The 24549-nt window shown below is 41.3% G+C and overlaps 2 protein-coding genes across 2 annotated transcripts; one reads left to right on the forward strand and one right to left on the reverse strand.

Moving 5' to 3' along the window:
- Positions 1–2633: 2633 nt before the first annotated feature.
- zyg11 (zyg-11 family member, cell cycle regulator) lies at positions 2634–10093 on the reverse strand. Its single transcript, XM_083888487.1, has 18 exons — positions 9711–10093; positions 8516–8681; positions 7953–8164; positions 7529–7846; positions 7319–7432; positions 7109–7225; positions 6878–7018; positions 5946–6122; positions 5340–5404; positions 4973–5072; positions 4811–4861; positions 4561–4722; positions 4330–4377; positions 4034–4231; positions 3884–3936; positions 3691–3788; positions 2867–3070; positions 2634–2768 (listed from the first exon to the last, which is right to left on the reverse strand). The coding sequence occupies exons 1-17, from the start codon at positions 9732–9734 to the stop codon at positions 2877–2879; spliced, it is 2238 nt and encodes a 745-aa protein (XP_083744613.1). The 5' UTR covers positions 9735–10093; the 3' UTR covers positions 2634–2768; positions 2867–2876.
- A 175-nt stretch (positions 10094–10268) lies between these two features.
- coa7 (cytochrome c oxidase assembly factor 7) lies at positions 10269–12461 on the forward strand (the record flags this gene model as incomplete). Its single annotated transcript, XM_083888605.1, has 3 exons — positions 10269–10539; positions 11188–11328; positions 12016–12461. The coding sequence occupies exons 1-3, from the start codon at positions 10434–10436 to the stop codon at positions 12459–12461; spliced, it is 693 nt and encodes a 230-aa protein (XP_083744731.1). The 5' UTR covers positions 10269–10433.
- Positions 12462–24549: the final 12088 nt, after the last annotated feature.

A 24549-nucleotide genomic window follows, 5' to 3' on the forward strand; every position in this document is an offset into this window, starting at 1 on the left:
CACACAAGTGTCATCTCCAGTTTATGGGAATGTACATTCTTTATTTTTCCCAATCTTGAAAACATGACTCTCAGCAGCAACATGACACCGGCAGAGCAGATAAATAGTATTGTTACCTTTTAACATTTCTCATCTGAATTGTGTCTGATGAGAAATATAAACAAAAAAACCAAAAGGAGATATTCAGGGCTTAACATATAATCAAACATTTTCAGAAGAAGTAGAAGCACAATTTTTAAAGCTCCATTTCATCTGCTGCTTTTGTTTATGTTGAAAGTTCAGCCTCGGGAACCTGCACGATATTTTGCAAGCTCATTCGACAAATAATTTACAGAAAACGAGGCCATAATTCACTGTGGAGATGAGGTGATGTGTGTGTTCAGCTAATGGCTATTTTCAGGTTAACACTTAGTCCATTATATTTAGTTAATTTCCATTAACACAAAGATTTTCCATAAAAAGTGTTGGTTTCCTGTCACTGCTGAAGCCACAATTCACTTTTCCCCTCAAAATGATGTATGTTTTTTTTAAAGCAACACTATGCAACTTTTCTGAATGTGTTGTGACTGGAGCAAACACTCCACCATGAAAGTAAGTGTTTGATGACTTTTTAACGGACCTCTGTTCAGCATTACTCTTTAACTTGATGCGCCTGCTTCTGGCAGTTTCAACCGCCAACAACTTTACTCGCTCACCAATTTGACATTGGCCCCATTAGAGTCTGGTGTTAACGTCCCTCCTGAATGATGCCATCACATGTGAACAGCATGAAGTACAGGTCTTTGAACGCACCCTTCAGTCAGCTACTCCCGACTCATTTCTCTCTCTAGCTGTCACAGTCTGTACAGTCACGTGTTATAAAGATTTAAACATTTGGTATGTCAATCGGTGTGTTTACATGCATGCTAATAGACAGACTGAGACAATAATTTGGTTTCTTTAATGTCATGTAAACATGTTAGTCCGACTAAAATCGAGCTAGTCTTAGTCGGACTAACAAACCTGGATAATGTGATTTATAGTCCGACTTCTCCTGTGTGTACACGCTTAGTTGGACCCGAGTTCTGTGATGTAAAGGTCAACAGGAAACTGATTCAATACACACTAGCTTTTAGAGATACAGAGCCACCTATGGAGGCGGAGTCAGATGTACTATAAATGTGTGTGAGGATGTAGTTTCAATAATCGCTCAGGCTGGATGTTAATTCCTTGTAGTGCAAGGATGGATGTTCAGGTGCAAAGGGAGAGTGAAATGGACACAATTCTCCAAAATACAATTCACCGACCCATGAAAAACGACTTTGAAGCGGTTATTAGGCTTAAAAAAAAGTTGCATAGTGTTGCTTTATTGTGTCATTGACAACAGTTTGTAACGGTAACCTTAGCTTTGTGTGGATAGAGAATGGAAACAGTGTGAGCACATGTTAGCTCCTCTGGAGAACAGAAATGCACCAGGTTAAATGGCATCCTGGATGATACTGATAAAACATTAAGTTTTTTTTCCCATAATGCCACCTTACTCACTCCTTGTTACAAGCATCTTTTCTTTGTCCTTCCACCCTTTACAAGTATTTCTCACCCAGATAAATTGAAAAAGGCAAATAATGCAACATACAATAGTTTAACTTTCATGCATCCACTCCTGCACAATGACTATTTCTCTCACATTTTTTTTGTATAATATGTACAAATACATACACTCTTTAAGAAGCTGATACACACATACACACACATGCTCAGGAGAAAAGTGCTGCCTCTGTCTTGAAGCCAACAGTACGTGTTGGGAAGCACAGCTGACTTACTACACACATGCTTTTCCCGAGGAGAACACAGCAGCTTTTTGATTCACCATCATGACTTTACTGACCCACACTGTTATTGCCATTTTAGTCCAGAATGAACATTTGCATTTAAACCAGAAATCACAGACTTGTAGCTCTTTAAAATTTCAGTGAATCACATGGATCCTACTTTGGCTTGTTTGAGTTACAGTGCCTGACTCTGCTGCCAAATCTTTTAGAAAAAGAAAGCGCACAAGAGCATCTTTAACTTCTCTGTGATTTAGTTGTTTTGTTTCCATCTGTAATGTCTAGAATATCTGAACACACACCCTCAACAAGTATGTCCTTTCACATCAAATCAAAGGTCTTAGCTCATGATAGCTGTAGGATTGCAGACCCAAAAGTGTAGGTAACAAGCAGGCATTTAAAAGAAGAAAAAAATAAAGAACAGTACAAGCATTGAGACAAACTCCAGCATGCGTCAGCTCACAGCAATGTCATGCGTATGTTTAATGAGCTTATATCAACCAAAGCCCTCCGTAACACACGGGGGCTGCAGAGCGCTGACACTTGGATGAACCTCTGAGGTTTTCCATCCCGGCTGAGATTTGTATGTGTGCACTGACGTGTTTTTGGTACGAACATCATGATAACGAGCACAAACAAGCCTCATGATGAAATTTGACCTTCACTGACCCAACAGATTATCATAATTAAAATGTTTCCCACCCTCCCCCACCCCACCCCACCCACATTAACAGAGACATATTTTCGTTATGAAACGAACACAAAAAAATAAATAAGGTTAGTGTGTGTGTGTGTGTGTGTGTGTGCAAAGAATTGCTCCGTTTCTGTCCGGGATTCTTAATAAAGTGTGTTTGTGCGTTAGATACACATACCACAGACACGCACGCACACATACAAAATCCCCCTTAGTGGTGGCGTGTCCACACTTAAGTCTTTCTCTTGGTCAGGGAGACTAATTTTCTGAAAGGAAAATATGAAAGTATGAAAATCTCTATAAACATTTCTGGCTAGCAATTAAGACGGAGAGCAAACAACCAACAGTTTGTGTGCGTCTTTACCTTGGCGAGGTCACTGTGGCGGTGGGCGGCGACCTGTGTGTTGTGCGTTTGCCGGCTGACCAGTGCGCGCTCTGTGGCGCTGCAGGCTCTCCAGGATGCTCTCAGCCAGCAGTTTGACGTCTTTGTGGGTCATTGGGTGTGTGTGAACGTTCTCCAGCTGCTGCAGGCCGCCTTCTTCCAGCAACATGCTGCAGTAACGAGTGGCTGCAGACACAGAGGAGTAAATGACACAGTCAATTTCCTACGGGCTTGTTCATGCAGACATCTATACATCCTTTACTGCTGCGAGGTCTGTTACACCTGTTTTTCTGGGCGCGTCCTCCTCACACCAAGATGGACACACCTCACCTTCAAATGCAGCCAATTCAACGACTTTTCAGGACAAATTCAAGGACCGAATGTGCCAACACAGCTTAAGATGGGAGGGCAACTTGTAAGAGCTGCTTCACCCATGGTATCCACTTTTATTGATTTGCAGCACGCTCTGCATCTGGACCAGTGATTGTCCTTGGGATCTTGGTCAAAGTCAGTCTTTGTCATTTTCATTGGTGAGACGGAGGTCTTGGAATTTTCATTTCCCAGGCATCACATCATTTGCTCTCTCATTGTTCTGCATGGATTCTCATGTCAACGACCGAGAGAGAGGGACAGTGTCCACAACCCCGCTGTTCTGCGTAGGACTAGTCTACGTACATCAAGGAAGGCAATGGGAGACATTTAACTAAATATCAACTATCTTCAATAAATTTTTTTGAAACTGCATGTAAACGGGCTCCTATGTCAAACCATAAGACAGGATTTGGTCTGCAGCATCTGTGACTCACCGTTCTTGCTGCAGACGTGCTGCATGGCCCATGCTGCCCACAGCTGCACACCGGGTGTGTGGAAACACTCCAGAAGAGGGAAGAAGGGGTTAAAAGACCTACAGGACAGGGAGGAAGAAAAATAAGAGGAGCTGAGTGAATCAAATCAATATCAAACAATATCCATGTAAATTACATGCAAGCAGCTGCTCACCTGTAGGCAACCATTTCACAGTCTGGCGCGGGCCAATCCATGATGACAGCATGCTGTAGAAGCACACAAACATATACACTTCATACCGACATATTTATATGATTGGGAACAGTGTATTTAAACATGAGTAGCACTTTTGCTCATTCCTACCAGTTGCTCCAGCAGTGACGATCGTAGCTCAGCGCTCAACGTCCAGGCTTCCTCCCCTCGTGACGTCAGATGTGCAAGGATGCCTGCGGCGAAGTAGCTGACCTCCACCTCTGGACTGTGCAGCAGAGTACTGATGTGGTCCAGAAACCCCTGCACCATCAGCTCCCCGTGCAGCTCCCCGACCTCTGCAATGTTGTTCTGCACAACAGAAGGTGAAATGGGAATAATTATGTCTTAATATTGTAATTTATTCAGCGTTTTTTTTCTACAGGGTAAAAACAGAGCGCTTAACTCACCAACAGACCCAGAACCTTCTGCTGGATAGAAGACTCACTGGGGAAGGACTGCAGGGAGCACGGTGGAAGCAGAAGCAGAAAAAAAAACACAACAGTGAGTCATACTGCCCTGAAGGCGTTCATACCTGCTGCAATAGCACTGAGCAATGCATGATTTAGTGTGATGACTGACTAATATGGAAATGTGCTCTTAGCAGCTCTGTTTCTTTACATGTGAATATGTTCGTGTACCTCTAGAACTTTAATAAACAAGTCCAGCCCCTGGTTCTCGATAAAATGGCGGCAGGTGGTCGGTGATTCATCAGTAAGGTTCCAGAGCGCGCTCAGTGTAAATTTGAGGGTAGCATCCACCACGCCCTGAGTCGCCTTCTGACGCACTATGTGGAGCAATTGCTGTGGGGTAGAGAGAGAGAGGTTATTTTCCATTTTTTTGGTAAAGGATTAACAATGGAGGAGCAAACAGCAGAGATAACGATCTCACCTTCACAATGAACAACTCTGCTCCCAGTTGAGCTGTTTGTTCTGTGGACAACTGGAGAAAAGCAAATGTTACAACGTTTAATTTAGTAAAAAAAAGAAAAAAGGGGGGGGGTAAACAGTTATAAACAGCGATATTATTAATACATCAAAGCATATACTGAACCTTTGCAGCCAGTATGGAAATAATGGCCACAGCCATCCTCTGCATGTTCTGGTCTTCATGGTTACAGAGCCACTGCATCACGAGTTTGGCAGCTTCAAACCTGACAGAGGAGAAATAAATCACAAAATGTTTAAAACATTCAAAACAATACTACTATTTTACTACTTTAATACTAATTCAATCATCATTTTATTCAAGAAAAGGAATTTAAGAATAAGTGGCAATACAAAAGAAAGGCTTATAAACACATCTTTTTATTAAGTTAAAAACGGACATGATTTTAACTAAATTGAAAAAAAGAATAAATAAAGAAATAACAGAAGTGTTACTATACAATGATACCGACAACACAATTTGTAATTCACACCTGTTAAATGGAACCTCCTGCAAAATGCGGTCACTGCACAGGGACAACAGGCAGTTCTTCTGCAGCTGCACACACGAAACAGAGCAGATATCAGTGCTTTGGAGTCTGAAATAATCTTATATGGTTCACATCATGTGTGCTTCTTCTCCCTGTGCCCTTTACAGAAAATGCGTCATCAAAATTGTATTAAACAATACATGATCCAATTATGCATGACCTACATACCTGCTCAAACATACGACTATGACCAAATCCCAAATTTTCCAATATGAAATAGGGAAGCAGCTTCTTTAGTTGTGGCCATTTTTGCAGCACATCAGAAATTACAGGGTGTCACAATCCACACTTTGATCCAATCCACACACAGATTGCATCAGACACTTGAGTCATCCCTCGACAAAGTCTCTAAACTGTCCTGTGATTGGTCCAAGTTCCAGTCACAGGCAAGATTTTTCAGCCCCATGGCCCACAAAACTTCAAATACCCTATTTTGTTTATCTCCTAGTAAACTATTTCAGGTAAAAAGGACCTTTTATAAGACACGTTTTTCATTTATCGTGACTGATTGAACGACATGTACCACCGAGACACAGCGCATGAAATTACCTGTTGATGGTTCGGGAACGTCCTCATGGCCTCCAGTAAGAGCTGAGTGACGGTACTCAGGAGTCGGACTGGCATTCCTGCTGCCAGGTCCTGTTTTGTCAGGTTGAACACGCAGGCACTCGCTGCCAGTTGGACATTCAGAGTTGCAGGATGATTCTTCATGCCCAAAACAACCAACTACAAAGAAACGAAAGGACAAATGAAAGTTTAATAGAGCATTAAATATGACTGATTAGGAACTTGAATTATGTAAATATATTGCTTTGGCTTAGGAATAATAATGTAGGAATGTAGGAAGTAGTAGTGTGTTTGAAAAACTATTAAACCTTAAACTATTATTAAACGAAAAGTTTGGTTTAAGTTTTGTTTTTATATTCAGAATATTTATATTGTCAATATATCTGTTGCATTTGTACCAAAATCTGCATTGGTCAGTTTGGACAGTTATGCAAGATGTTTATGCACATTAAGACTACCTATAATTAGTGTTGTGCAATAGGTGCATGACACGTTTCCATGGCAACTGACCGGAAAAAGATGCGCATGACGTCATGTTTACGTGCCACGACACCGGAGTCCAGGCACTGTTTACCAGTTAGCTCCGTTAGCTGCATTAGCTCCTTTTAGCGGTGTTAGCGCGTTTACAGTCGAACTGGAGCGGTCTGTTTATTAAACGAAAAGAGAAGCGCTGCAAATAACCAGCGTACCTGTGTACTGCATATGTAGTTGAGCGTTACTTTAGAGACTCATTTTAACAATCCGGAGTCACGTAAACATGGCGTCACACACGTCTTTTTCTGGTCAGTCGACATGGAAACGCGTCATATGTTAATGTTGACGGCGTTAAACGCCGTTGACATGTTAACGTTTGACAACACTACCTATGATCTACATTTTACTTTGATGAAGCAGAAATTTTTTTGTCAGTTCACCTTAAGAATGTCAGGTCGTGGTTTCTCCATGACGTGTGTCAAGCTGAAGAGATGAAACAGAGCTTCTCTCACAAAACCCTCTCTCTCACTGTAGCGTCGCAGAGCCTCACAGATCTGGGTCTCGTTGGCTTCGCCGGTTACCTGGCCACACGCAAAAGGATATTTTAGCAAAAGTACATTTCTGTGCAACAGTCACCAGTGTATTTGGTGTTAATCCATACATCTGTATACCTTCAGATTTCCTTCTCCAGAAAGGAAGTCAGAAAAACCAGCATCTGTAGCCAGAAGTCCCACAAAGGTCATACCTGGTCTCTCCTCAACGAATGCTTTCACAGCTGCATCGGACACCTAAAATATCAACACGTGTGAGAAATGAAAAGAAATGACAACTCACACGATGGATTTCAGAGAAATTACATAGGCAAAAACAAGTATACATACATGTTTCCTCCCCGATACGTCCAGAGAAACAAGAGTGGGAAGGATTCCTGGCTGTCCAAGCAGCTGCCGAGCCACATCCGAGGTAAACTGCTTATCATCGCTGATGTCCAGGTGCTGCAGAGCCACAGGTAACAAACATCGAAACAAAAATGATGACAATGTTGTACTTTAAGCATAATAACAAAATCGACAGCTCCAGCCTCGACTGACCTGTAGTACATCCAACTGGCGTATGACTCCCAGCAGCTGAGCCGTGCTCATTTCCAGCCTCTTCAGTTGGTGTAGCGTTAGCGAGCGCAGGCGCTCCTTCAGGCCCAGCAGAGGGGTGAGGTTGGTGATTGAGGTGTTGGAGATGTCGAGACTTTCCAGACGGGGCAGGGAACACACGTCCACTAACCCAGAGTCATAGAAGTCGACGTTGGCTAGAGAGAGCGAGCGGAGGCTCCGGAGTGAGCTGAAGCGATACCGGATTGGTTCTTCCAGAGAAAACATGGTGAGACCTGTTAAGCTGAGACGCTGAAGGGACTCCTGTGGAGTGTTTAAAAAAAAGTAAACAAAATCAACAAGCTGTTATTTTATTTGATGACTGGGGGAGCGGTGCTTATCCAACACACAAACAATACTCCCACTTTACCTGACAGTATTTATTGGTAGCCAGTCCCTGTAGAATATCATGGATAGTGAGGTCTGCATTGACTCTGGCAGCATCCAGCTCCAACAGTCTGTGAGGACAGATGGCTTTCTGGAAGGCCTCTGCAGAGATGCGCGCCGTGCGGATGCAGGCTCGTCTCAGACGCAGGCATTCACAGTTACGAAACACACCCACTGTACTGTCATTCAATAGACCTGCGGAGTGACGACATGTTAACGTTCACGTCCGAGACCACGCTGAGCTGATCACAACTGATTTGAGCTAATCGGACTATCTGATAGCAATGTCGTCAAACTTTTCTTTAACTTTGAGGATTGGGTACTTAATCATGGACAATCAGCACTGAGATGATTCTTTGTGGAATTCTGGCTCCTGATTAGATAATAATATGGGATAGTGGAGAAGTTTCTCCGAGATTTACTATCTGACCCTTGAGACCCCCCCCCCCCCCCGAGTTCCTGGGTGTTGACAGTTCCAGCTTCCATTCACTTCACCGATTGTGACGGTTCAGAAATGACCAGCATTATGCGTTGAGTGATTTTTACCTTCAGTCGCCATCTTGGCCAGCAGCTGGTCTGCTAGCTCTTGTGGGAAGTGTACAGCCTCTCTGAAGCACAGAGAACCATCAGGACGCTTCACACAGAAACACTCAAAGTTCTGGCTCACATAGGTCAGACATAGGTCTGTCAGCGCCGCAGGAGACGCCTCTTCCTGAAATACATTTAATAACATAACAAGGCAATTTATTCTAACAGTACTTAGTCTGGATATGTAGAACAGATAAATACTTAGATTATTCCTAGATATTTGTTATTTTGCCTCTTCAAAACTGAAAAAAGACATCTCACACTGTCATTTTGAATTACAGAATTTTGGTATTTTGACTTGTCAAAAACAAACATCTGAATTACAGATATCTCTATCAAAGTTAGCAGTCACATACGATATCTCACTGTTATTTTGATAGACAAATCTGAAATACAACTATCTGCATCATTTCAAATGGTAAAAATGTCGAAATGATGTGGATAAATCATGTGGATGTTGTACTTAGGGCTGCATCTGACAAATGTTTTCATAACCGCTTAATCTGATTATCATTTTCTCAATAAATAGAGTATTTGTTTGGTCCTTAAAGTGTCTGAAGATTTTTGAAAAACGTTGATCAAAACTGTCATTGTTTTTTCCACAAACCAAAACTGTTCTAATTTTTATTAGGGATGCACGATATTGGACTTTTTGTTCATTCATTTATACACAGATATATACGAGTCTCTTCAGTAGTGATATTAAAATATATATTTTGCCCAGTCATGTTGCAGCAAAAACATATTTTCTCCACTGTGCAAAACACAAAAATAAACAATAGTTGTATAAGGCACCAGCATAGAAGTCAAGGAGGTAGCAGTCTATTTAGCCTACTGTGGTACCCAATATCTGCCGATAATATCGTGCATCCTTAGTTTTAATTATTTATTTGTTGTATGGTGCAATTTAAGAAGATTAAAAATCAGTGTGGTTGTTTTGAATCAATGAAAAAAAAAAAACACTTAAAGATTATCAAGATTGTTGACAATTCAATCAAATAATCGTTGCAGCCCCATCTGGAATGTTAATTCCGGATAGTCAAATATAACATTTAAACATTAAATGCCAATTGCCAATGATGCTGTTTATTCTCGCAGGATTCTAATATTAAGACGTCACAGAAAACAAGTGAAAGCAAAATCTGAAACTTACCGTGTTGAAGAAACTACAGGCCATGGTCGTAGCTTTGTTAGAGAAGAAAAGAACAAAATGCTCACTAATTTTAGCTTATGTGTAACAGACTGGTGTCGTTTTCACCACTCGCTGTCCGTAGTGCGGTTGCGGTTTTATCTGCTTTAGTGATCTGCGGTGTCTAATGTTTATCTGTCACCGAGCATCGGCGGCGGCGTTAGCGGCGACAGCAGCTAGCTAACTCACTTGTTGTCGCCTCCGTTGCGGAAAAGCGCTCTGGGTGCAAACATATCGACAGCAGTCTGTTGTAGCGGGATTCATGTTCTTAATGTATCGACTAATCACTGCAGCGAGTATAGGTTTAACGAAACAACCCGAAGGAGTACGGTTATTTTTTGCCTTGACAGCCCGTACATAAAGGTCGCAACATCGGAAGTAAACCACCAAGGGGGCGGGACTACGGAAACCTGTCAGGGTAAAACCAGCAAGTGGTGTAACACAGGAACATGCTTTTAGTTTGTCAATGGAAACGTTTTAAATGAGAGACTTTGGTGAGCTTTTAAAGCAACGATTAACCGTGACTATCTTTACTGAGATTTTTAGTCGAAGGAAACCCTTTCAGCGACGTCGCTTATTCATTCGTCCACCAAGGTCACAAGTCTCAGTGGATGTGGTGAGAGCTTTTTTAGCCTAAGTGCTACACATGTGATTATCTGAAAGAAAGAACGGTTTAACGTTTAAAACATGGCTGGACTTGTAAACTTTAAAGACGAGGAGGAAGTGAAGCAGTTTCTGGAAAATCTGGGAGTGGAATACAGCTTCCAGTGCCACAGTGAGAAGGACCCTGAAGGTAACACACACACACACACACACACACACACACACACACACACACACACACACACACACACACACGTTGGGTTTACGTGACTTCAGGGGACATTGCATTGACTTCCATTCATTTCCTGGAGACTTTCTCTAACCTTAACCATAATTACTACTGGCCTAATCCTAATCATAAAATCTTAACATTACAATCTAGTCATTTACGTTATGTGAGCTTACTTTTTGTCCCCATCAGGAAGATAAGTCGCATAATGTGACTGTAAACAGATTTGGGTGAACCACAACATTTGTAATACCTGGACACCTAACCTCAACCTTACCATACAACATGTATTCACCTTAAAATGTAAAAATGTTGATGATAAAATGTAATCGTCAAGGCCACCCCCATAATATGACTGTGTAAACATATTTAGGTCCCCACAATATGAGTAATACCTGTAACGCACACTATTCTTGGTGGGATGCTACATTAAGATAACTACAATTCATTAATCCTGACCTTGAGCCTCAGAGATGAGGTTCTGACTCATTACAAACAGGTTTTGGTCCACTAGTCCTGAAAAAATATCTTTTTAAACCAGAAAAAGAAGTAGACACACACATATCCCAGCTCCACGTGGGAAATTTCTTCTTCTTTTTTCTTTTCCAGGTTGCCAGAGACTCGCAGATTATTTGGAAGGGGTGAAGAAAAACTACGAAGCGACAGCTCAGGTGCTCAAACATAACTGTGAAACGCACGGATACGGGGAGAGCTGCTACAAACTCGGGGCTTATCACATCACAGGCAAAGGTAAACACGGCAGTTACATCACCAAATCACACATAAAATAACAATTAAAGACCTGTAATAACATTAAAAGCAGCAACAACAGCACTGGGTTTAAACCCTGGAGAAATGTTCATGTAAGAGGACGTGTTGTTGTTATTTTAAAGAAATGTAAAACTCAGTGGGAGAGTAGGTCCTGATGCTGTCGTGCACAGATGGACGGATTTAAGTGAGAGATTAAACACATGACTTTAAGTAGCCAAGCTAAACAGTCTACCGAAGACACCGTTTACAGTACAATGCTATAAGGTTAGTTGGTTAGTTAGTTTATTTGTCCTTAAATAGGAAATTTGTTTTCACTGACCATACCATACAAGCCTCAAAAACATGAAATACGAACTACATAGAGTTCTTCACCCACCACCATGTCCCCACATACACCACCCACATGGACTACATCACATTACACAGACACAAACAGGAAAACCATCACCAGTTGACATTACAGTTGGCATTACAGGGGAATGAGGGCGGCACAGTGATCCATCACCGCTGTGACCTGTTGCTAAGGTTTTGCATGATATTAAAAATTATCATCACAATTAATTGCTCACATATGTCTTGACTGCAGAGCTTGTTTTTATATCCTTTTATTGCATGAGAGCCATAAAGATTTCTATATTAAAGTCTAAATCTTGATCTTACCACTAGGTGGGATGAGCGAGTGTCTGAAAACGGCCTACTCTTACTTCATGCGCTCCTGCCAGGCCGGAGGAAAGAAGTCTGTGGATGCCTGTCACAACATTGGCCTGTTGGCCCACGATGGACGATCTATGGAAGGAGGTTCTGACATCACAGCGGCGCGACAGTATTATGAGAAAGCCTGCGCCGGTGGCTTCGCTCCTTCCTGCTTTAACTTGAGCGCCATGTTCATCGAGGGCAATCCCAAAGCACTGGCACCGGACATGGCACAAGCATTGAAGTACGCCAACAGAGCTTGCGAGCTGGGACACGTGTGGGGCTGCGCCAACGCCAGTCGCATGTACAAACTGGGCGACGGTACAGAGAAGGACGAGAAGAAAGCGGAGGAGCTGAAAGAACGAGCAAAGGAGCTGCACGGTTTACAGAAAGAACAGCAGCTGAAATTTGGGGAATGAATGTTGTCGTTGTTCTGGTATTCAAGTCAAAGTAAAACGTTGTTTGTGATCTCATGCTCAACGGCTGAACGGTGTACCTCGCCTCCATTAAGGAAGCCATGTTAGCTTAACAATTTTACTACTTGAGTTCGTCCAAATCTATGGAAGAAATGTTAAAAGTAATAAACTGATTTTTCTGAACATTTTCATCATTAATCATGGTTTTGTGAATATTTTTTTTAAGGAAGGAAATGTCTGACTTCAAAGTTTTAAGAGCAGTTTAAAATCAACAAAAGAGATTAATTCTAGATCTGGACTGAATAACTTGGAATCACACAAATGACAATTTCATGCTGTAAAGTTTTTATAATTTATGATTATGATGTAAAAATTAAGTTCTGACACTGCAAATTGCAATAAATGTCTTTGCCTTTGTAACATGCGAATGGCTTATACTGAGGCTTTTTTTTTTTACACACTGTGTGTTTTTTACAATACTGCCAATATTACATACTGATTCTTTAAACGAAGCTTACAATACTACACATTCTACTTTGAACAGAAATGATCATGCTGTATGATCCCAGCCACGTATTCTGTTGTTTATTTGCAAATGTCAGTGTGTAGTTTCACTGTGGGATTTAGTTGCAAACTTTAACCGGTTAGTAAAAGTGAGATTTTGCATGGTAACAACTTGTAGTACTAGTTCATTTATACTATGAGCTGGTGTTGCATTATAGTGTTTCCGCCACAAGGGGGAGCCACAATCAAAGACATGAAGGTTGCGCTCGTTTCAAACGTCTCAATGCGCTTCTTCTCCCTGAAGTCAATACAACAATCAGTGTGTGTCGAAGTCACATATGCCCAGATTTGACCAAATATTGGATTACAAAGATGAATATGTCGCAGGCACAGACAAAAATGCGACAGTATTCAAAGATTTAATCCGACCCGGAGGGTGCTCGGGGTGATGGGCGGACTGCCCCGCCCGCTCACCCTTAGCTCCGCCCATCAGACGTGAATCTCCTCAGCCCTCATTCAAAACAGAGGACAGCTGTTGCGAGGCGCGTCGTCGTGTTCCGAGCGTTAGCCTAAAAAACTGATAGCTGCACGCTGTCTTCTCATGTACCCGCTGGAATGTCAGCAGCAGGATAAAGACAAGAAACGGCGCACTTCGGTGAGTTTACGAACAGCAAGAGGCAAAGTTTGTTTTCATTTTGCGGCTTCCCCGCCGTCGACGTAGCTAGCTAAGCCCCGTAGATGGTTTGGGTGTGTTTGTTTTTAATTGCAGGGTGCTCCTATTATCTAAAGTAAAATCGGCATCCATCAAGAGGCGGGACGGGGGTTATGTGAGGGCTGAGCACAGGTTCTTTTCCGAGTGTATTGTAGTTCAAACTGTCAATTTGTGGGTGCAGTCATTTTTTTTATTAGACCTTTTTGGATGTTCTCCTCCTCCCACGTGAAGACACAGTTGCTCCACAACCACGCATAGGAAGAGGCGGCGCGGGGGAGTTTGATTATCATGCTGGTAATAAATCATGCGCTCCCCCCTCTGAGCTAACGATTCATGCTAGCGTTAGATAGAGTTACATATGCTAATATTAGAAAGCATTGTGAGGACAGGCGGTTAGTTAACATTCTGTGATTCCCCGGATGCACAGTCTTTACTTTGTTTACTCAAGTCTCCTCACAGTTAGCTTGTGCACAGGCAAGCTGGGGACTTTTTGGTCGACCTATTTATCTGCTGTTAGCCCAGTAGAGCCGCTTTAGCATGCATGCCCACTGCAGCCTCTCCGTGCCGTGGATAGCTCATTGGCGGTGAACCCCCTGCACAGTTGCCCTCCGGGGAGTGTTTTGGGTGTGGCGTGGGTTCACCCACGAACACTGGTGTGTACAGTTTTAGCACATATTGGTTGCTGGAAAAGGTGCAGTAGTGACGGTGTTTTTGACCCTTGTGGCCCTGAAATGATTGAAATAATAATAATAATACAAAATGTAGATTATGAGGAAGAGAGGGTCCTCCAGGTTTTCCATAACAGAGACTTAAATATATCACTAACAATGCTCAGTAAGCTACTCTCAATGTACTGTTTAAATATTTTGTTTTGCCACAGTTAATTAAGGTATAATTTCTGACAGTTATTGTGATCAATGCATTTTTTTTCTTGATAAATCATTTTATATGGTTCATTAATTGGGTCTGTTTTAAATGTGCATTTTGTATTTTCACTTTAAAAAGACACAGAATTAAGAAAACAAAACAAAAAAAGGTAGATTGGAAGAGTACACTGGAAACAGGATTAGCTAGTTTAAAGAGGATGTCCGGAAATCACATGACTGAAATTTCCCCTGACACTTTTACAGTTTGTTGTACTGGAAAAATGGCGATAAAGCAGGTGAGAGGAATTATGTGTGGACTGATGAGGAAACCACAACATTCCTTCACTTACTCGTAGTAGAAGAAAAATATGACGACAACAAGAGCAGTCAGAGCACCTGCATTTTGCATACCAGCACCTGAACTCTTTACGTTTGATCCACTGGATCTATATAGAACTTAACCTGCTTATAGTTATTACCTTCTTACGCATGACAAAATTCATCCTGATCTGTTAAGATGTTGCTGGGATAACGGAACGTTGCATCTAAACTTGTTAAACTTGACTTCTGGATTTGAATGAAACTTGTTCAGAGAGATATGATTTCTTGACACTATTACCCATTATGTGAGATGGGGATTTCTTGATTTTTATTTTCAGTGGGTAGATTTTTTACCAAAATGTATTGGCAACACACTTACCTATCACAAAGAAAAATTCTGATTCAAAAACTGTAGACAGGAAGTCTAAACAAAATGCACATTAAGCGACACAGATTAAAGCGCAACAAAATGCGACCGTAAATATAATGCATTATTATTATATAGCGACAGCTATTGTTGCTCTTTATTTCAACCAAGTTGCACATTTTAACTTTCTATGGTGGCATGGACTTTTGCCCCACCCCACTGTTTATCGCAATGAATTCCCATTATCTGCGTTACAGTTTACGGAAACACACAGGGATGCACATTTTCCTTAACAAGATAATGGAGCCTTAGCTATTGTTTTCCAAATTTCAACATGATGATGTTCTCATGACCTCTTTTGTTTAGTTTACTGTAGCACAGGTGCAAAGTAAGAAGAGAAAACCCACATTTAAGAACCTTAACTGGCATAACAGTTAGCAAAGTCCTTAGGGGTGGACAATTAGTTGTTGCAATCCTGAACTCCAATTAAGACAGAACATATAATACAAGCATAACATTCTGCGGTCTTCTTCTTTAATTTTAACCACATTTGAAATTTTGGACAAATGTTTCTGTAAATGTTCTGGTTGGAGTGGTCATCATAGTTTCATGTAAATGTATGAATCCAGGAGTAGCTACAGCTACACTGATTGATTAAATACCTCCCCAATTCCATCCACAAGTAGTAATCACTGTGCGTTTCATCACTTTTTACTAGTTTTTTTTTTCTTCTTCGCCTCCTTCCACTCAATCCTCTGTTTGACTCGCTCTTTGTTAATGTCCCGTGTGACATTGCTGTTGCTAGTCCGTTTTAAAGGGCTCAGAGGAATGTTCCGTATCGATATCTAGTATGGCTGTGTGGAGCTGCTGTTCTCAACACTTAACATTTGACCCCGAGGTCACTGGTTCAGACTCATGACTCGCATGCCTTTACAGTGCTGCTGTGGAATTGTGTCACGCAGAAAAGGCCCATTACAATCTCATTCGATTCAGCAGCCTCTTTTTTTATTTAACAGTAATAAAAAAGAGATGTAGAATGCATGAATTGCAATCATGCTAGCTCTAAAAGCTTTATTTGATTGCATGGTGTGATGACGCCACAGATAGTTTAGCCCAAAATAGGAGATGAAACTTAATTCTTTCCGAATGTTGAAGGTTGCCACTTGCCAGGCCTCCGTATGTCAAGGAAGGAATCTGTTTGGAATTCTTCTCGGTTTTTACCTCATGATATGGGCTTATGTTATGCAATGGGCTGATGCAGGTCAGTAGATGTATGTGTACATATGAAACAGTTGGTAAAGTGGTTGATTCAGTATTCTATCCAGCATGCAGGTTTGCACCATGGGACTTATGCAACAGGAGTTCTTTTTGTACTGTGTCAGTTGACAAATACTGCCTTATTTTGGTTTTAATTCACTTCCTGGCTGTAAACGAAAACAAATCCACAGGTGCAAACTGCAACAGTTGCTTCCCAACAGCGCAGAAGAGTAAAAATGAGGTTAAAGTCGGTTAAAGTACTTTTTCTGAATTTGTGTACAACACAGTCATCTGCATTGTAAATGCTTCATTTGTGCACGGAACTGCCCCAAGAGAGTGTATTCTCAAGGATAAAATACATGTTATAGATGCACAGCAACTCCTGTTTTCCCCCATCTCTTGTGTAAGAATTCCCTCCATGTCATTTATTAAAGAACTAGTGAGACACTGTCTCCTGGTAACTCTACATACCACCTACATCTTCCGGGCCAGGCTAATCCCAGCAATGCCTTGTGTACGTGGGCCATCTGTTCATCGCTGTTGTGTAGCTGCTCTGTCTAAGGCCTGTAAATGTGATTAGTTAGAGATTACATCTGTGTGTGTGTGAAATGAAACTCCCCCTCTCAGTATCAGCGCCGTGTGTTTTGTAAGAGAACAGGATAAATCACTAAATGGGTTTGTGTCATCGAGTTCAGTTTCTCAACTTATTTCCCTGCTCGACATTACATCATTCTTCAGCATTTGTTTAAGTTTCCTTGAAGCAGTCGTGTACGTACTCTCGAGGCGATTTGTTCTGCATTAAGCTTTTTCTTTTCTGTGACCTCCTATCAGTGCCGTAGCTCAGTTGCCAAGGTAACTTTGTCTGGCACTTCGTAGCAGCGCAGATGGAACTGCGAAGACGCGTGTCGCCACAGTCTGCCTCCGATACCTTTCCCTCCCTCGACTACAAGAACAAACGCAAACTTGTTCACCTTTTTGTAATTTTGAGTAAGATGTTTCTGTCTGCACCCCAAGTTTGTTTTAATAACTCTGATAATGATATTTCATACATGAGGTGATTCTAATGTTGCTGGCAGTTAGTTGAAGTGGGTGTTGTAGATGTGAGCATGGGCAGCACCTGATTAGCAGACGGTGTGCGTGACTATGTGTGAGGAATGAGATAAAAGAAGAGGATAATGTACTGTCCTGGTGTCCAAGTTTGGAAATCTGAGTCGTAGACACTGTTTCACTGCTTAGGTATGAGCAGTTTGCCTTTTCCCCTATTCATTGTCCACAGAACAACATTTCAGGAAGTACTGAAAAACCCTCTGAATCGGTCTCTTCTTCTTGCTCCGAGCTTGTTTATCGTGAGGTTCCTGCTGTGTTGTAATCACAGAGATTGTTTAGGGGAAGTAGAAGCCACCGAAAGCAGCCGGACACAACCTGTGTTGAAATGGGACATTATATAGAGTCACTTGTGAAGCTGAATCTGAGACACAAACACAGATAAACCCATGTCAAAATGGGCCTCGATGTTACCAGAAGATCTGAAGATAAACTCATAACTTATTAAATCAGATATAATCTTTATGGACGTTTTCCTAATATTTGAATTTCTTGTATAACTTACTTATTTTGCATATCTTTCTGTGTTTTCAAGAAGGATAAAAAAAACTGATAGATTAAGAAAAATGTCAGACTTATGCACTCATCAGGAAAAAATGAAGAGAATTTAGACAAATATTTGTTACAGTCACATTTTCACCCCTTGTAAACACACAGTATGCTGCATTCACAGTGCACCCTACCCCACTTCCTGCTCCCCCTCCTTTTTTTCTGCTAGTTGTGAGGGGTCTCTTGTAAATATGTCGGTCTGATGACATGAGATCACCAAAGTAGCTCTGTTAACTTCTTTATTATAAACAAGTCCACTACCTCAGTGAATCACACAGATTCTGTAGAAATAAGTGAAATCAAGGATAATATTCACTAACAAATCACTTGACTTCATCGGTGTTTGTTTGTTCTTGGTGTTTAGGGGTGTTGGCATCCATGATGTTGTAAAAACTGCTGCTTCTCCTTCTTCCTCTCAATCCCGAGTTCTGGTTTATGACAGTTTCCGATTACAACGTAACCAGCGTTCAGGTTTGATATCAAGTCATGGTTTTATGGAGCTGCACTGAACCGTAACAGATCTGCTTTTTAAATATCTCTTTATGGACAGAAAACAACAAACACTTGGCCAAACATTTAACACCGACTCTGTGTTGTGTCTCCAAGTTACTCCAATTATATTGACATATAGTAGAGGCGGACAGGTATTATTTTTTCTGTCGACAGTACCAACGCCAGTTTTTAGAGATTAGGGCAGCAGATGCCTGATAACTGATGCTATTTCTTTTTGGCCCTAATATTAGACAATTTTCTTGTTTCCTCCAAAAAAATAATTGTTCAGTAATAACAAATAATACAACAAATGCATAACTTTTAATGAGTGATTTAACAACACTGATGGTCTGTCTCTCTAGTAGGTGTTTTACGTCTGCACAATTATACAGTTTTTTCACTGAAAAATAACGTATAGAAACAGGTAATCAGAAAACTTTTTACGGGTTAATTGACATAAAACTTGTTTGCATCAAGTTTCTCAACAACAAATATTTAATTTATAATAAGTGCCTGATAAATATGAGTTATTTACTTCATAAAAATGGCAAATATCACCCTAGTCTACCTCCAAAATATACTGAAACTGTTAAAATGATATTGTGATATACAATATCATTATTGTCCACTTTGAGTTTTGATACTACTTACTGACATGCTTTTAGTTGTAGGACATCTTTTACTGAGTGTTGAGGATTTAATTAAGCTTGAGGCAGACTTTTTCTCCTCCAGATGTTTCAGTATGTGTGTGTAGTTCATGTTTATGTCTTTCCTCATCGGGTGAAATATTGCCTCGCTGTCTTCTTGTCATCCTTCATCAGTTGAGAGTCTCATCAGGTAGGTCGCTGCACAACATGAAAAGAGCAGCCATTACGAATGCAGAGTGTCTGTTTGTCAAATCACAGTAAATCTGTCAGATCAATCGGGGCCACCTCTTGTGCGTGTGTTGTTTTGGGAGTCTTTCTCTGCTTCAGTTCTTTTCAAACTTGATCTTGTATAGAGATTGAGTCCCTATCGTAGTGAAAACATGACTTTGTATTGGGCAGGTTGTTTTCTGACCTTTTGTTATTCTGACAAAGTGGCATTGTCTTTTTAATCTGCATCCATCTCTTATCAAGGTTATCTCATGTTTGTCTTAGTCTGTTGCTTTAGCTTAGTTAGCAAGACTTGGCTACATTTTAAGATTGTGCCAAACTGAACAGGCAGCCTTTGTTTTAGCGCCTGTCTGTTAGCATCACAAAACTCACTGTGATTGTGTAATACAACCAATGCTGACAAAGCAGATGGGAATATCATTTCTCTACGTTTCTTCGTAACCGGTGAGTCGTAACGTTGAATAAGATGTTGCCGCTCGGTTCATTGTTTCTACAGCAGACTCAAAGTCATTTTACTTTGTCTCCCCAAGGAGAAATTTGTCTTGGGTATCAGGAAGTTACTGCATCAATGACAACAGTTTAAAAGAAAAAACATACAACATACAGACATTATAAAAGACTCCGTCAGAGCACAAAAAAAAAGCAGTTTCAGACTGTGGCACTTTAGAGGGATGATCATATTTGAAACGAACACATAGTGCCTTGCTTAAATGGCCTGCTTATAGGGTAAGATACAATAATTTCTAAGTAAGGTAAGTATTTAAGTATTTAATCATTAATCTGGTCATAAGTGTTGACAAAATGTGTACAAGATGGACGAATGTTCATGACAGCATCACCCCCATGAGGGCCATAGAAGGTCATGTACCGTCCGACGGCCGGCCACCAGGGCAGCATTTCCTCAAGCTTTAGTTTGGGAATGGAAGTCGTGGTTTATCTTTGTCGAGAAAAAATATCATGAGGCAATTTGTTGGGTTTAATGTTGGGCTGCATTTAGCATTTTTATCAGTTTTTATAACTGGGACAAACAGATGTGAAAACACATTTATCATTAAACTATGGCTGAGTTGTCAGTTTTTATACTGCTGTTATTACTACGCTTGCCTTTTGTATTTACTCAGGTGTAAAATGGGTGTTGGCACCATTTTGATGTAGCCCCCCACCACCACCACCTCCATTGGCCCAGCTGAATGTAAACAGGTTCATGCCGCACCCTTCCACTTCCCTTGCATATTGTCTCCTGATCCACCAGTGTGTGTCGGCCTCTGTGGTCTCACAACACAGCCTCGTTTATCTGTCTAAACTGTTGAGTGTTTTGGCTCGGGAACTAAACTGAGCGCCGTCTCAGTTATGTCATGGAAAGTTGTGAACTCGGTCCTGAACCCTGCCAAAGACAATAGATCAGACACGGACAAACAATGATTCCACATCGCTTCCCTCTTTTGCTCGCTTGCAGAGTGTTTGCTTTCTTCTTTTCTCTACGTATCCTCTTTGTTTTATGTCACCCACGTCTGTGTCTGACACAGTTTTTTTTGGCCCGCATGAACAACACCTGTTCCATTCCGTACCTTTTGGCGGATAAATAAAAGTGACGATGATTCACTCCTGGCGCGTTTGTCTCTGTCATCATCACAAAGGACTCCATTTAAATGTCCGTGTGACTGAGACAACCTGTTTCCTGTCGCTTTTGTCAGGTTTCCCCACGAGTTTGGTCTCGACATGCAGACGGAGACTTGCAATTACACGCCTGCACTTCCACACTTTACATCACCAACTGTCAGACTGGGTATTAGTTCGCCTCATTCGCAACCAATTTCCATATAAATGTCACCTGACCTCGGTTTGTTCCATTGAGATCATGTATAGGCAAAGTGGAAAGCTGCGGCTGTTATTAGCACATCGGGCGAGTTAATTCACTGTTCACGATACAGACAACTACGGGTAACCTGGATGTCCTTTTGTCTCACAGCTAGTTACTGATAGAGCTCAGGAGGGTTGGAGGGATTTGTGAAGAGAAGAGGGAGGGTGACATTGCCGCTCCAAACAATGTCTTTCCTATTTTTAGTCAATAGAGAAATGTTTAGTAGCTCATGCATCCTGTCTGTACTTGTCCTCTGAAAGGAGAACAGAGGTTTGAACCGGTCGTCTTTGTGTATCTCTGACACATATTGTAAGTGTGTGTGTGTCCGTGCATGCACACCCAGAGGCCGTAGCCCATGGTTGTACCGCTCTCTGTGGGAGAGGAGAATCAGAAAAAAAGGGTGTGAGGGGCTCATTCAGGGGGGGGGAAGGAGAAGGGGCCTTGAAGAGATACAGCTGTTTGACCAGTCTCAGCTGTTGCTCCTCTTCCATCAGATGCAGGCTCGGTTTCCTATTCCCCACTCTCCGTCTCTCTCTCGTGTGTGTCGAACTAGAAGACGGAGAAGCACACAGTGTAACATTGTTCTGCTTTTGTGAGAGAAAGATGAAAGAATCAATCTTTCATAGCTGCTATCTGATGGGAATAGTAAGTACTCGCCATATTCGTAAGGGAGGCAGTCATGACCCGAAAGGAAAAAAAAAAATCCGTCTGCCTTGTTTTCCTGCAGTGAAGTTACATCAACTCGCATGTGATTTCTTCAAGAATTCAATAACTTTCTCTGCTCTTTCTCTTTTATCATCATCTTCCCTCTGATTGGGTGGGTGCCGTGTTTTATTCTTGCACGTGACCTTTGTCCTAGTGAACTCTCAGCGCAAACAGCTTTGTGCGTGTTTTGTCCACAGAGCTCTTTGACCAGCTTTAGGTGTCTGTGTCCATTTTGCTCTTCTACACTGAAGTTTTGTATGATCATCTTCATCTTGTCTCTTTGCTCTTCAGTCCCCCCCCCCCATCTCTTTTCCTCTCAATAGTTTTCCCCCCTGGTGTAATTGGCCAGTTTATCACTGCCTGGTGACAAGGCAATGCCTTGTTAGGAGAGGTCATGCGTGCAGTACTCTGTAGCTCATTTTATACAAAGATCCTGCTATGTTTATTACATTAATAAAATCCCTTATAGTGCTGCCTTGGATTTTATGGCCCATGTGTTATGGAATCAGTGTTATATGTAAAGCCGTGTGTGGACAGTGCTGCGACTGAGAACAGTACTTTTACTTGGTAGACGAGGTGTGCACTGTGCTTGACGGCTGCATCAGACAACAAAACACAACAGACAACAATGGAGGACATCTAGCAGCTTGTTTTTGTTTGGTTTGTGGCTGTTTGTCTGCACAAGATGTCAAGCTTTGACACTGCAGATGTTGAAGAAACACCAGTTGCAGGGGAGTGACACTTTTCTGACGCACAATCAGCTGGCTTGGGAGGGTACAGAAAAATGGATATATATGGTAAAGTTAAGTGTGTTTGTGCGTCTAAAGGAGATCTGTTTACTCAGTCTTGCTCAGTTGAGCAGGTTCAAAGGGAGTTCTAGATCAAAATTCAAAAAGGTTCAATTAAACACTGGAGTGAACCCAAAACAACTTAGCTTGGAGACATCATACACAGGACACAAGACTTAAAGGTGCATTATGTAATAAATCTAAATCAACTGGCCATAAAATCCTCCTTATATGTCACATAGACTCAGGAATAATGTACATATAACAAACTGAACTCACCAACAACAACAGTACAGACAAAATATTTGCATTACATTTTTTTTTTTGCAGACTGCAAATCATGTTTATGTTTTGAAATTGTGTTTTGGCATGTGGCGCCACCTACCGCCGTATACCAATCGTTGCAGTCAGTAGAGTCTCAGCTGCCGAGCAACCACGGGTTGCCAGTTACGTCAGAAAACCAAACATAAAAGACCTTGGTATTTTGAATTTGCATGTAGTAACCATTTTTGGCCACATTCTTACATATGGCACCTTTAACAATGGTTAGTCTACTGAGTGTTTACTCTTTAAGGAGAAAGAAGTCTGCTTCAGATTTTCCTGGTGCGTTGCTCTTTTGGGTCAAGTATCCGAGCAGAGCAGGCCAACTTAAAAGAGAAAAGCTGTCATTGGAGGATGAGGTCATTGCCTCATGGAGAGGACGTGTTCTGTAGGTTTTAGTATTCAGTGAAGGAAAAGGATGATTTGAGGCTTAATTTTTTAAAGAAAAGAGATCAATAGAACGACAGTGCATTCTTGGATTTTCACTAAACCTGCTCTACAATTTTATCTAATCTCATTTAAACAGTCTCTTTATGGCATTGTGTCTGACGTGAATAGTGCAAGGATAAATAATCGAACGATATATACCAGAGTTCTAACTCCTGTGACCATGGCTTACATGTCTGTGCTGGCCCACAGGTAGCAATGTGGTTGGTGTCAACCAGAAACAATAGGTTTGCCAGAGTTAAAGAAGGGGCTTAAACGCACTGTGGGTGATTTGTGTGTTTGTTTGCTGTCAAATAATTGTATGGTCTGTCAGGATGCAGCATGTCATGTTCCTTCCCTTAACTGTGTCTCAGTTAAAACTGCCCTGAGGGGCCACCTTGAGCCCTTTTATCTGTCTTTGTGGTACAGTCAATGTCAATGAACAAAGGATATGCACACATACATACACACCATATGTCGTATAAAAATGGAATAGATATAGGGCTTGGTAAATGTTACTGTTTGATTAGATGTGTATTTTGGAGATCATATTTAAATTGATTCTCATTAAATCTTACAAACCTGGAATGGGCAGTTTCTTTATATTTTACCAAATATGTTCAAAAGACAAAATCTTTAATGTCAATTTGTTGAGAAACTTGAAGGAAATATCCTGAACTAATCTGCTCTGACCAAACCTTCATCATGTGTTCATCGAGTCAGGCAACAAAGCAAATGGGAGAGTGTTTTTGTCACATGATTGCGCCACAAAATATGTCCAACATAAGAAAATTTCACTGGCGTGTGACAGGAATGTGAAGTATCAAGTGACAAAATGAGTCATTTCTGTTGCTTGACACTTTTTTTAATAAACATGTTGTGCAATGCAGTATAAATCAGGCTTTAGCGCTACATAACCGGGTGTTAGTCACTCGGTATGAAT

This window comes from Microchirus variegatus (assembly GCF_963457635.1).
Source record: "Microchirus variegatus genome assembly, chromosome: 4".
Taxonomy (NCBI): Eukaryota; Metazoa; Chordata; class Actinopteri; order Pleuronectiformes; family Soleidae; genus Microchirus; species Microchirus variegatus.

Coding starts and splice junctions, on each gene's coding strand:
- zyg11 (XM_083888487.1), bottom strand. CDS start 9,734: ATGGCCTGTAGTTTCTTCAACACG. Junction 8,682..9,710: donor CCTGTAGTTTCTTCAACACG/GTAAGTTTCAGA, acceptor AATGTATTTCAG/GAAGAGGCGTCTCCTGCGGC. Junction 8,165..8,515: donor GGCCAAGATGGCGACTGAAG/GTAAAAATCACT, acceptor GTCACTCCGCAG/GTCTATTGAATGACAGTACA.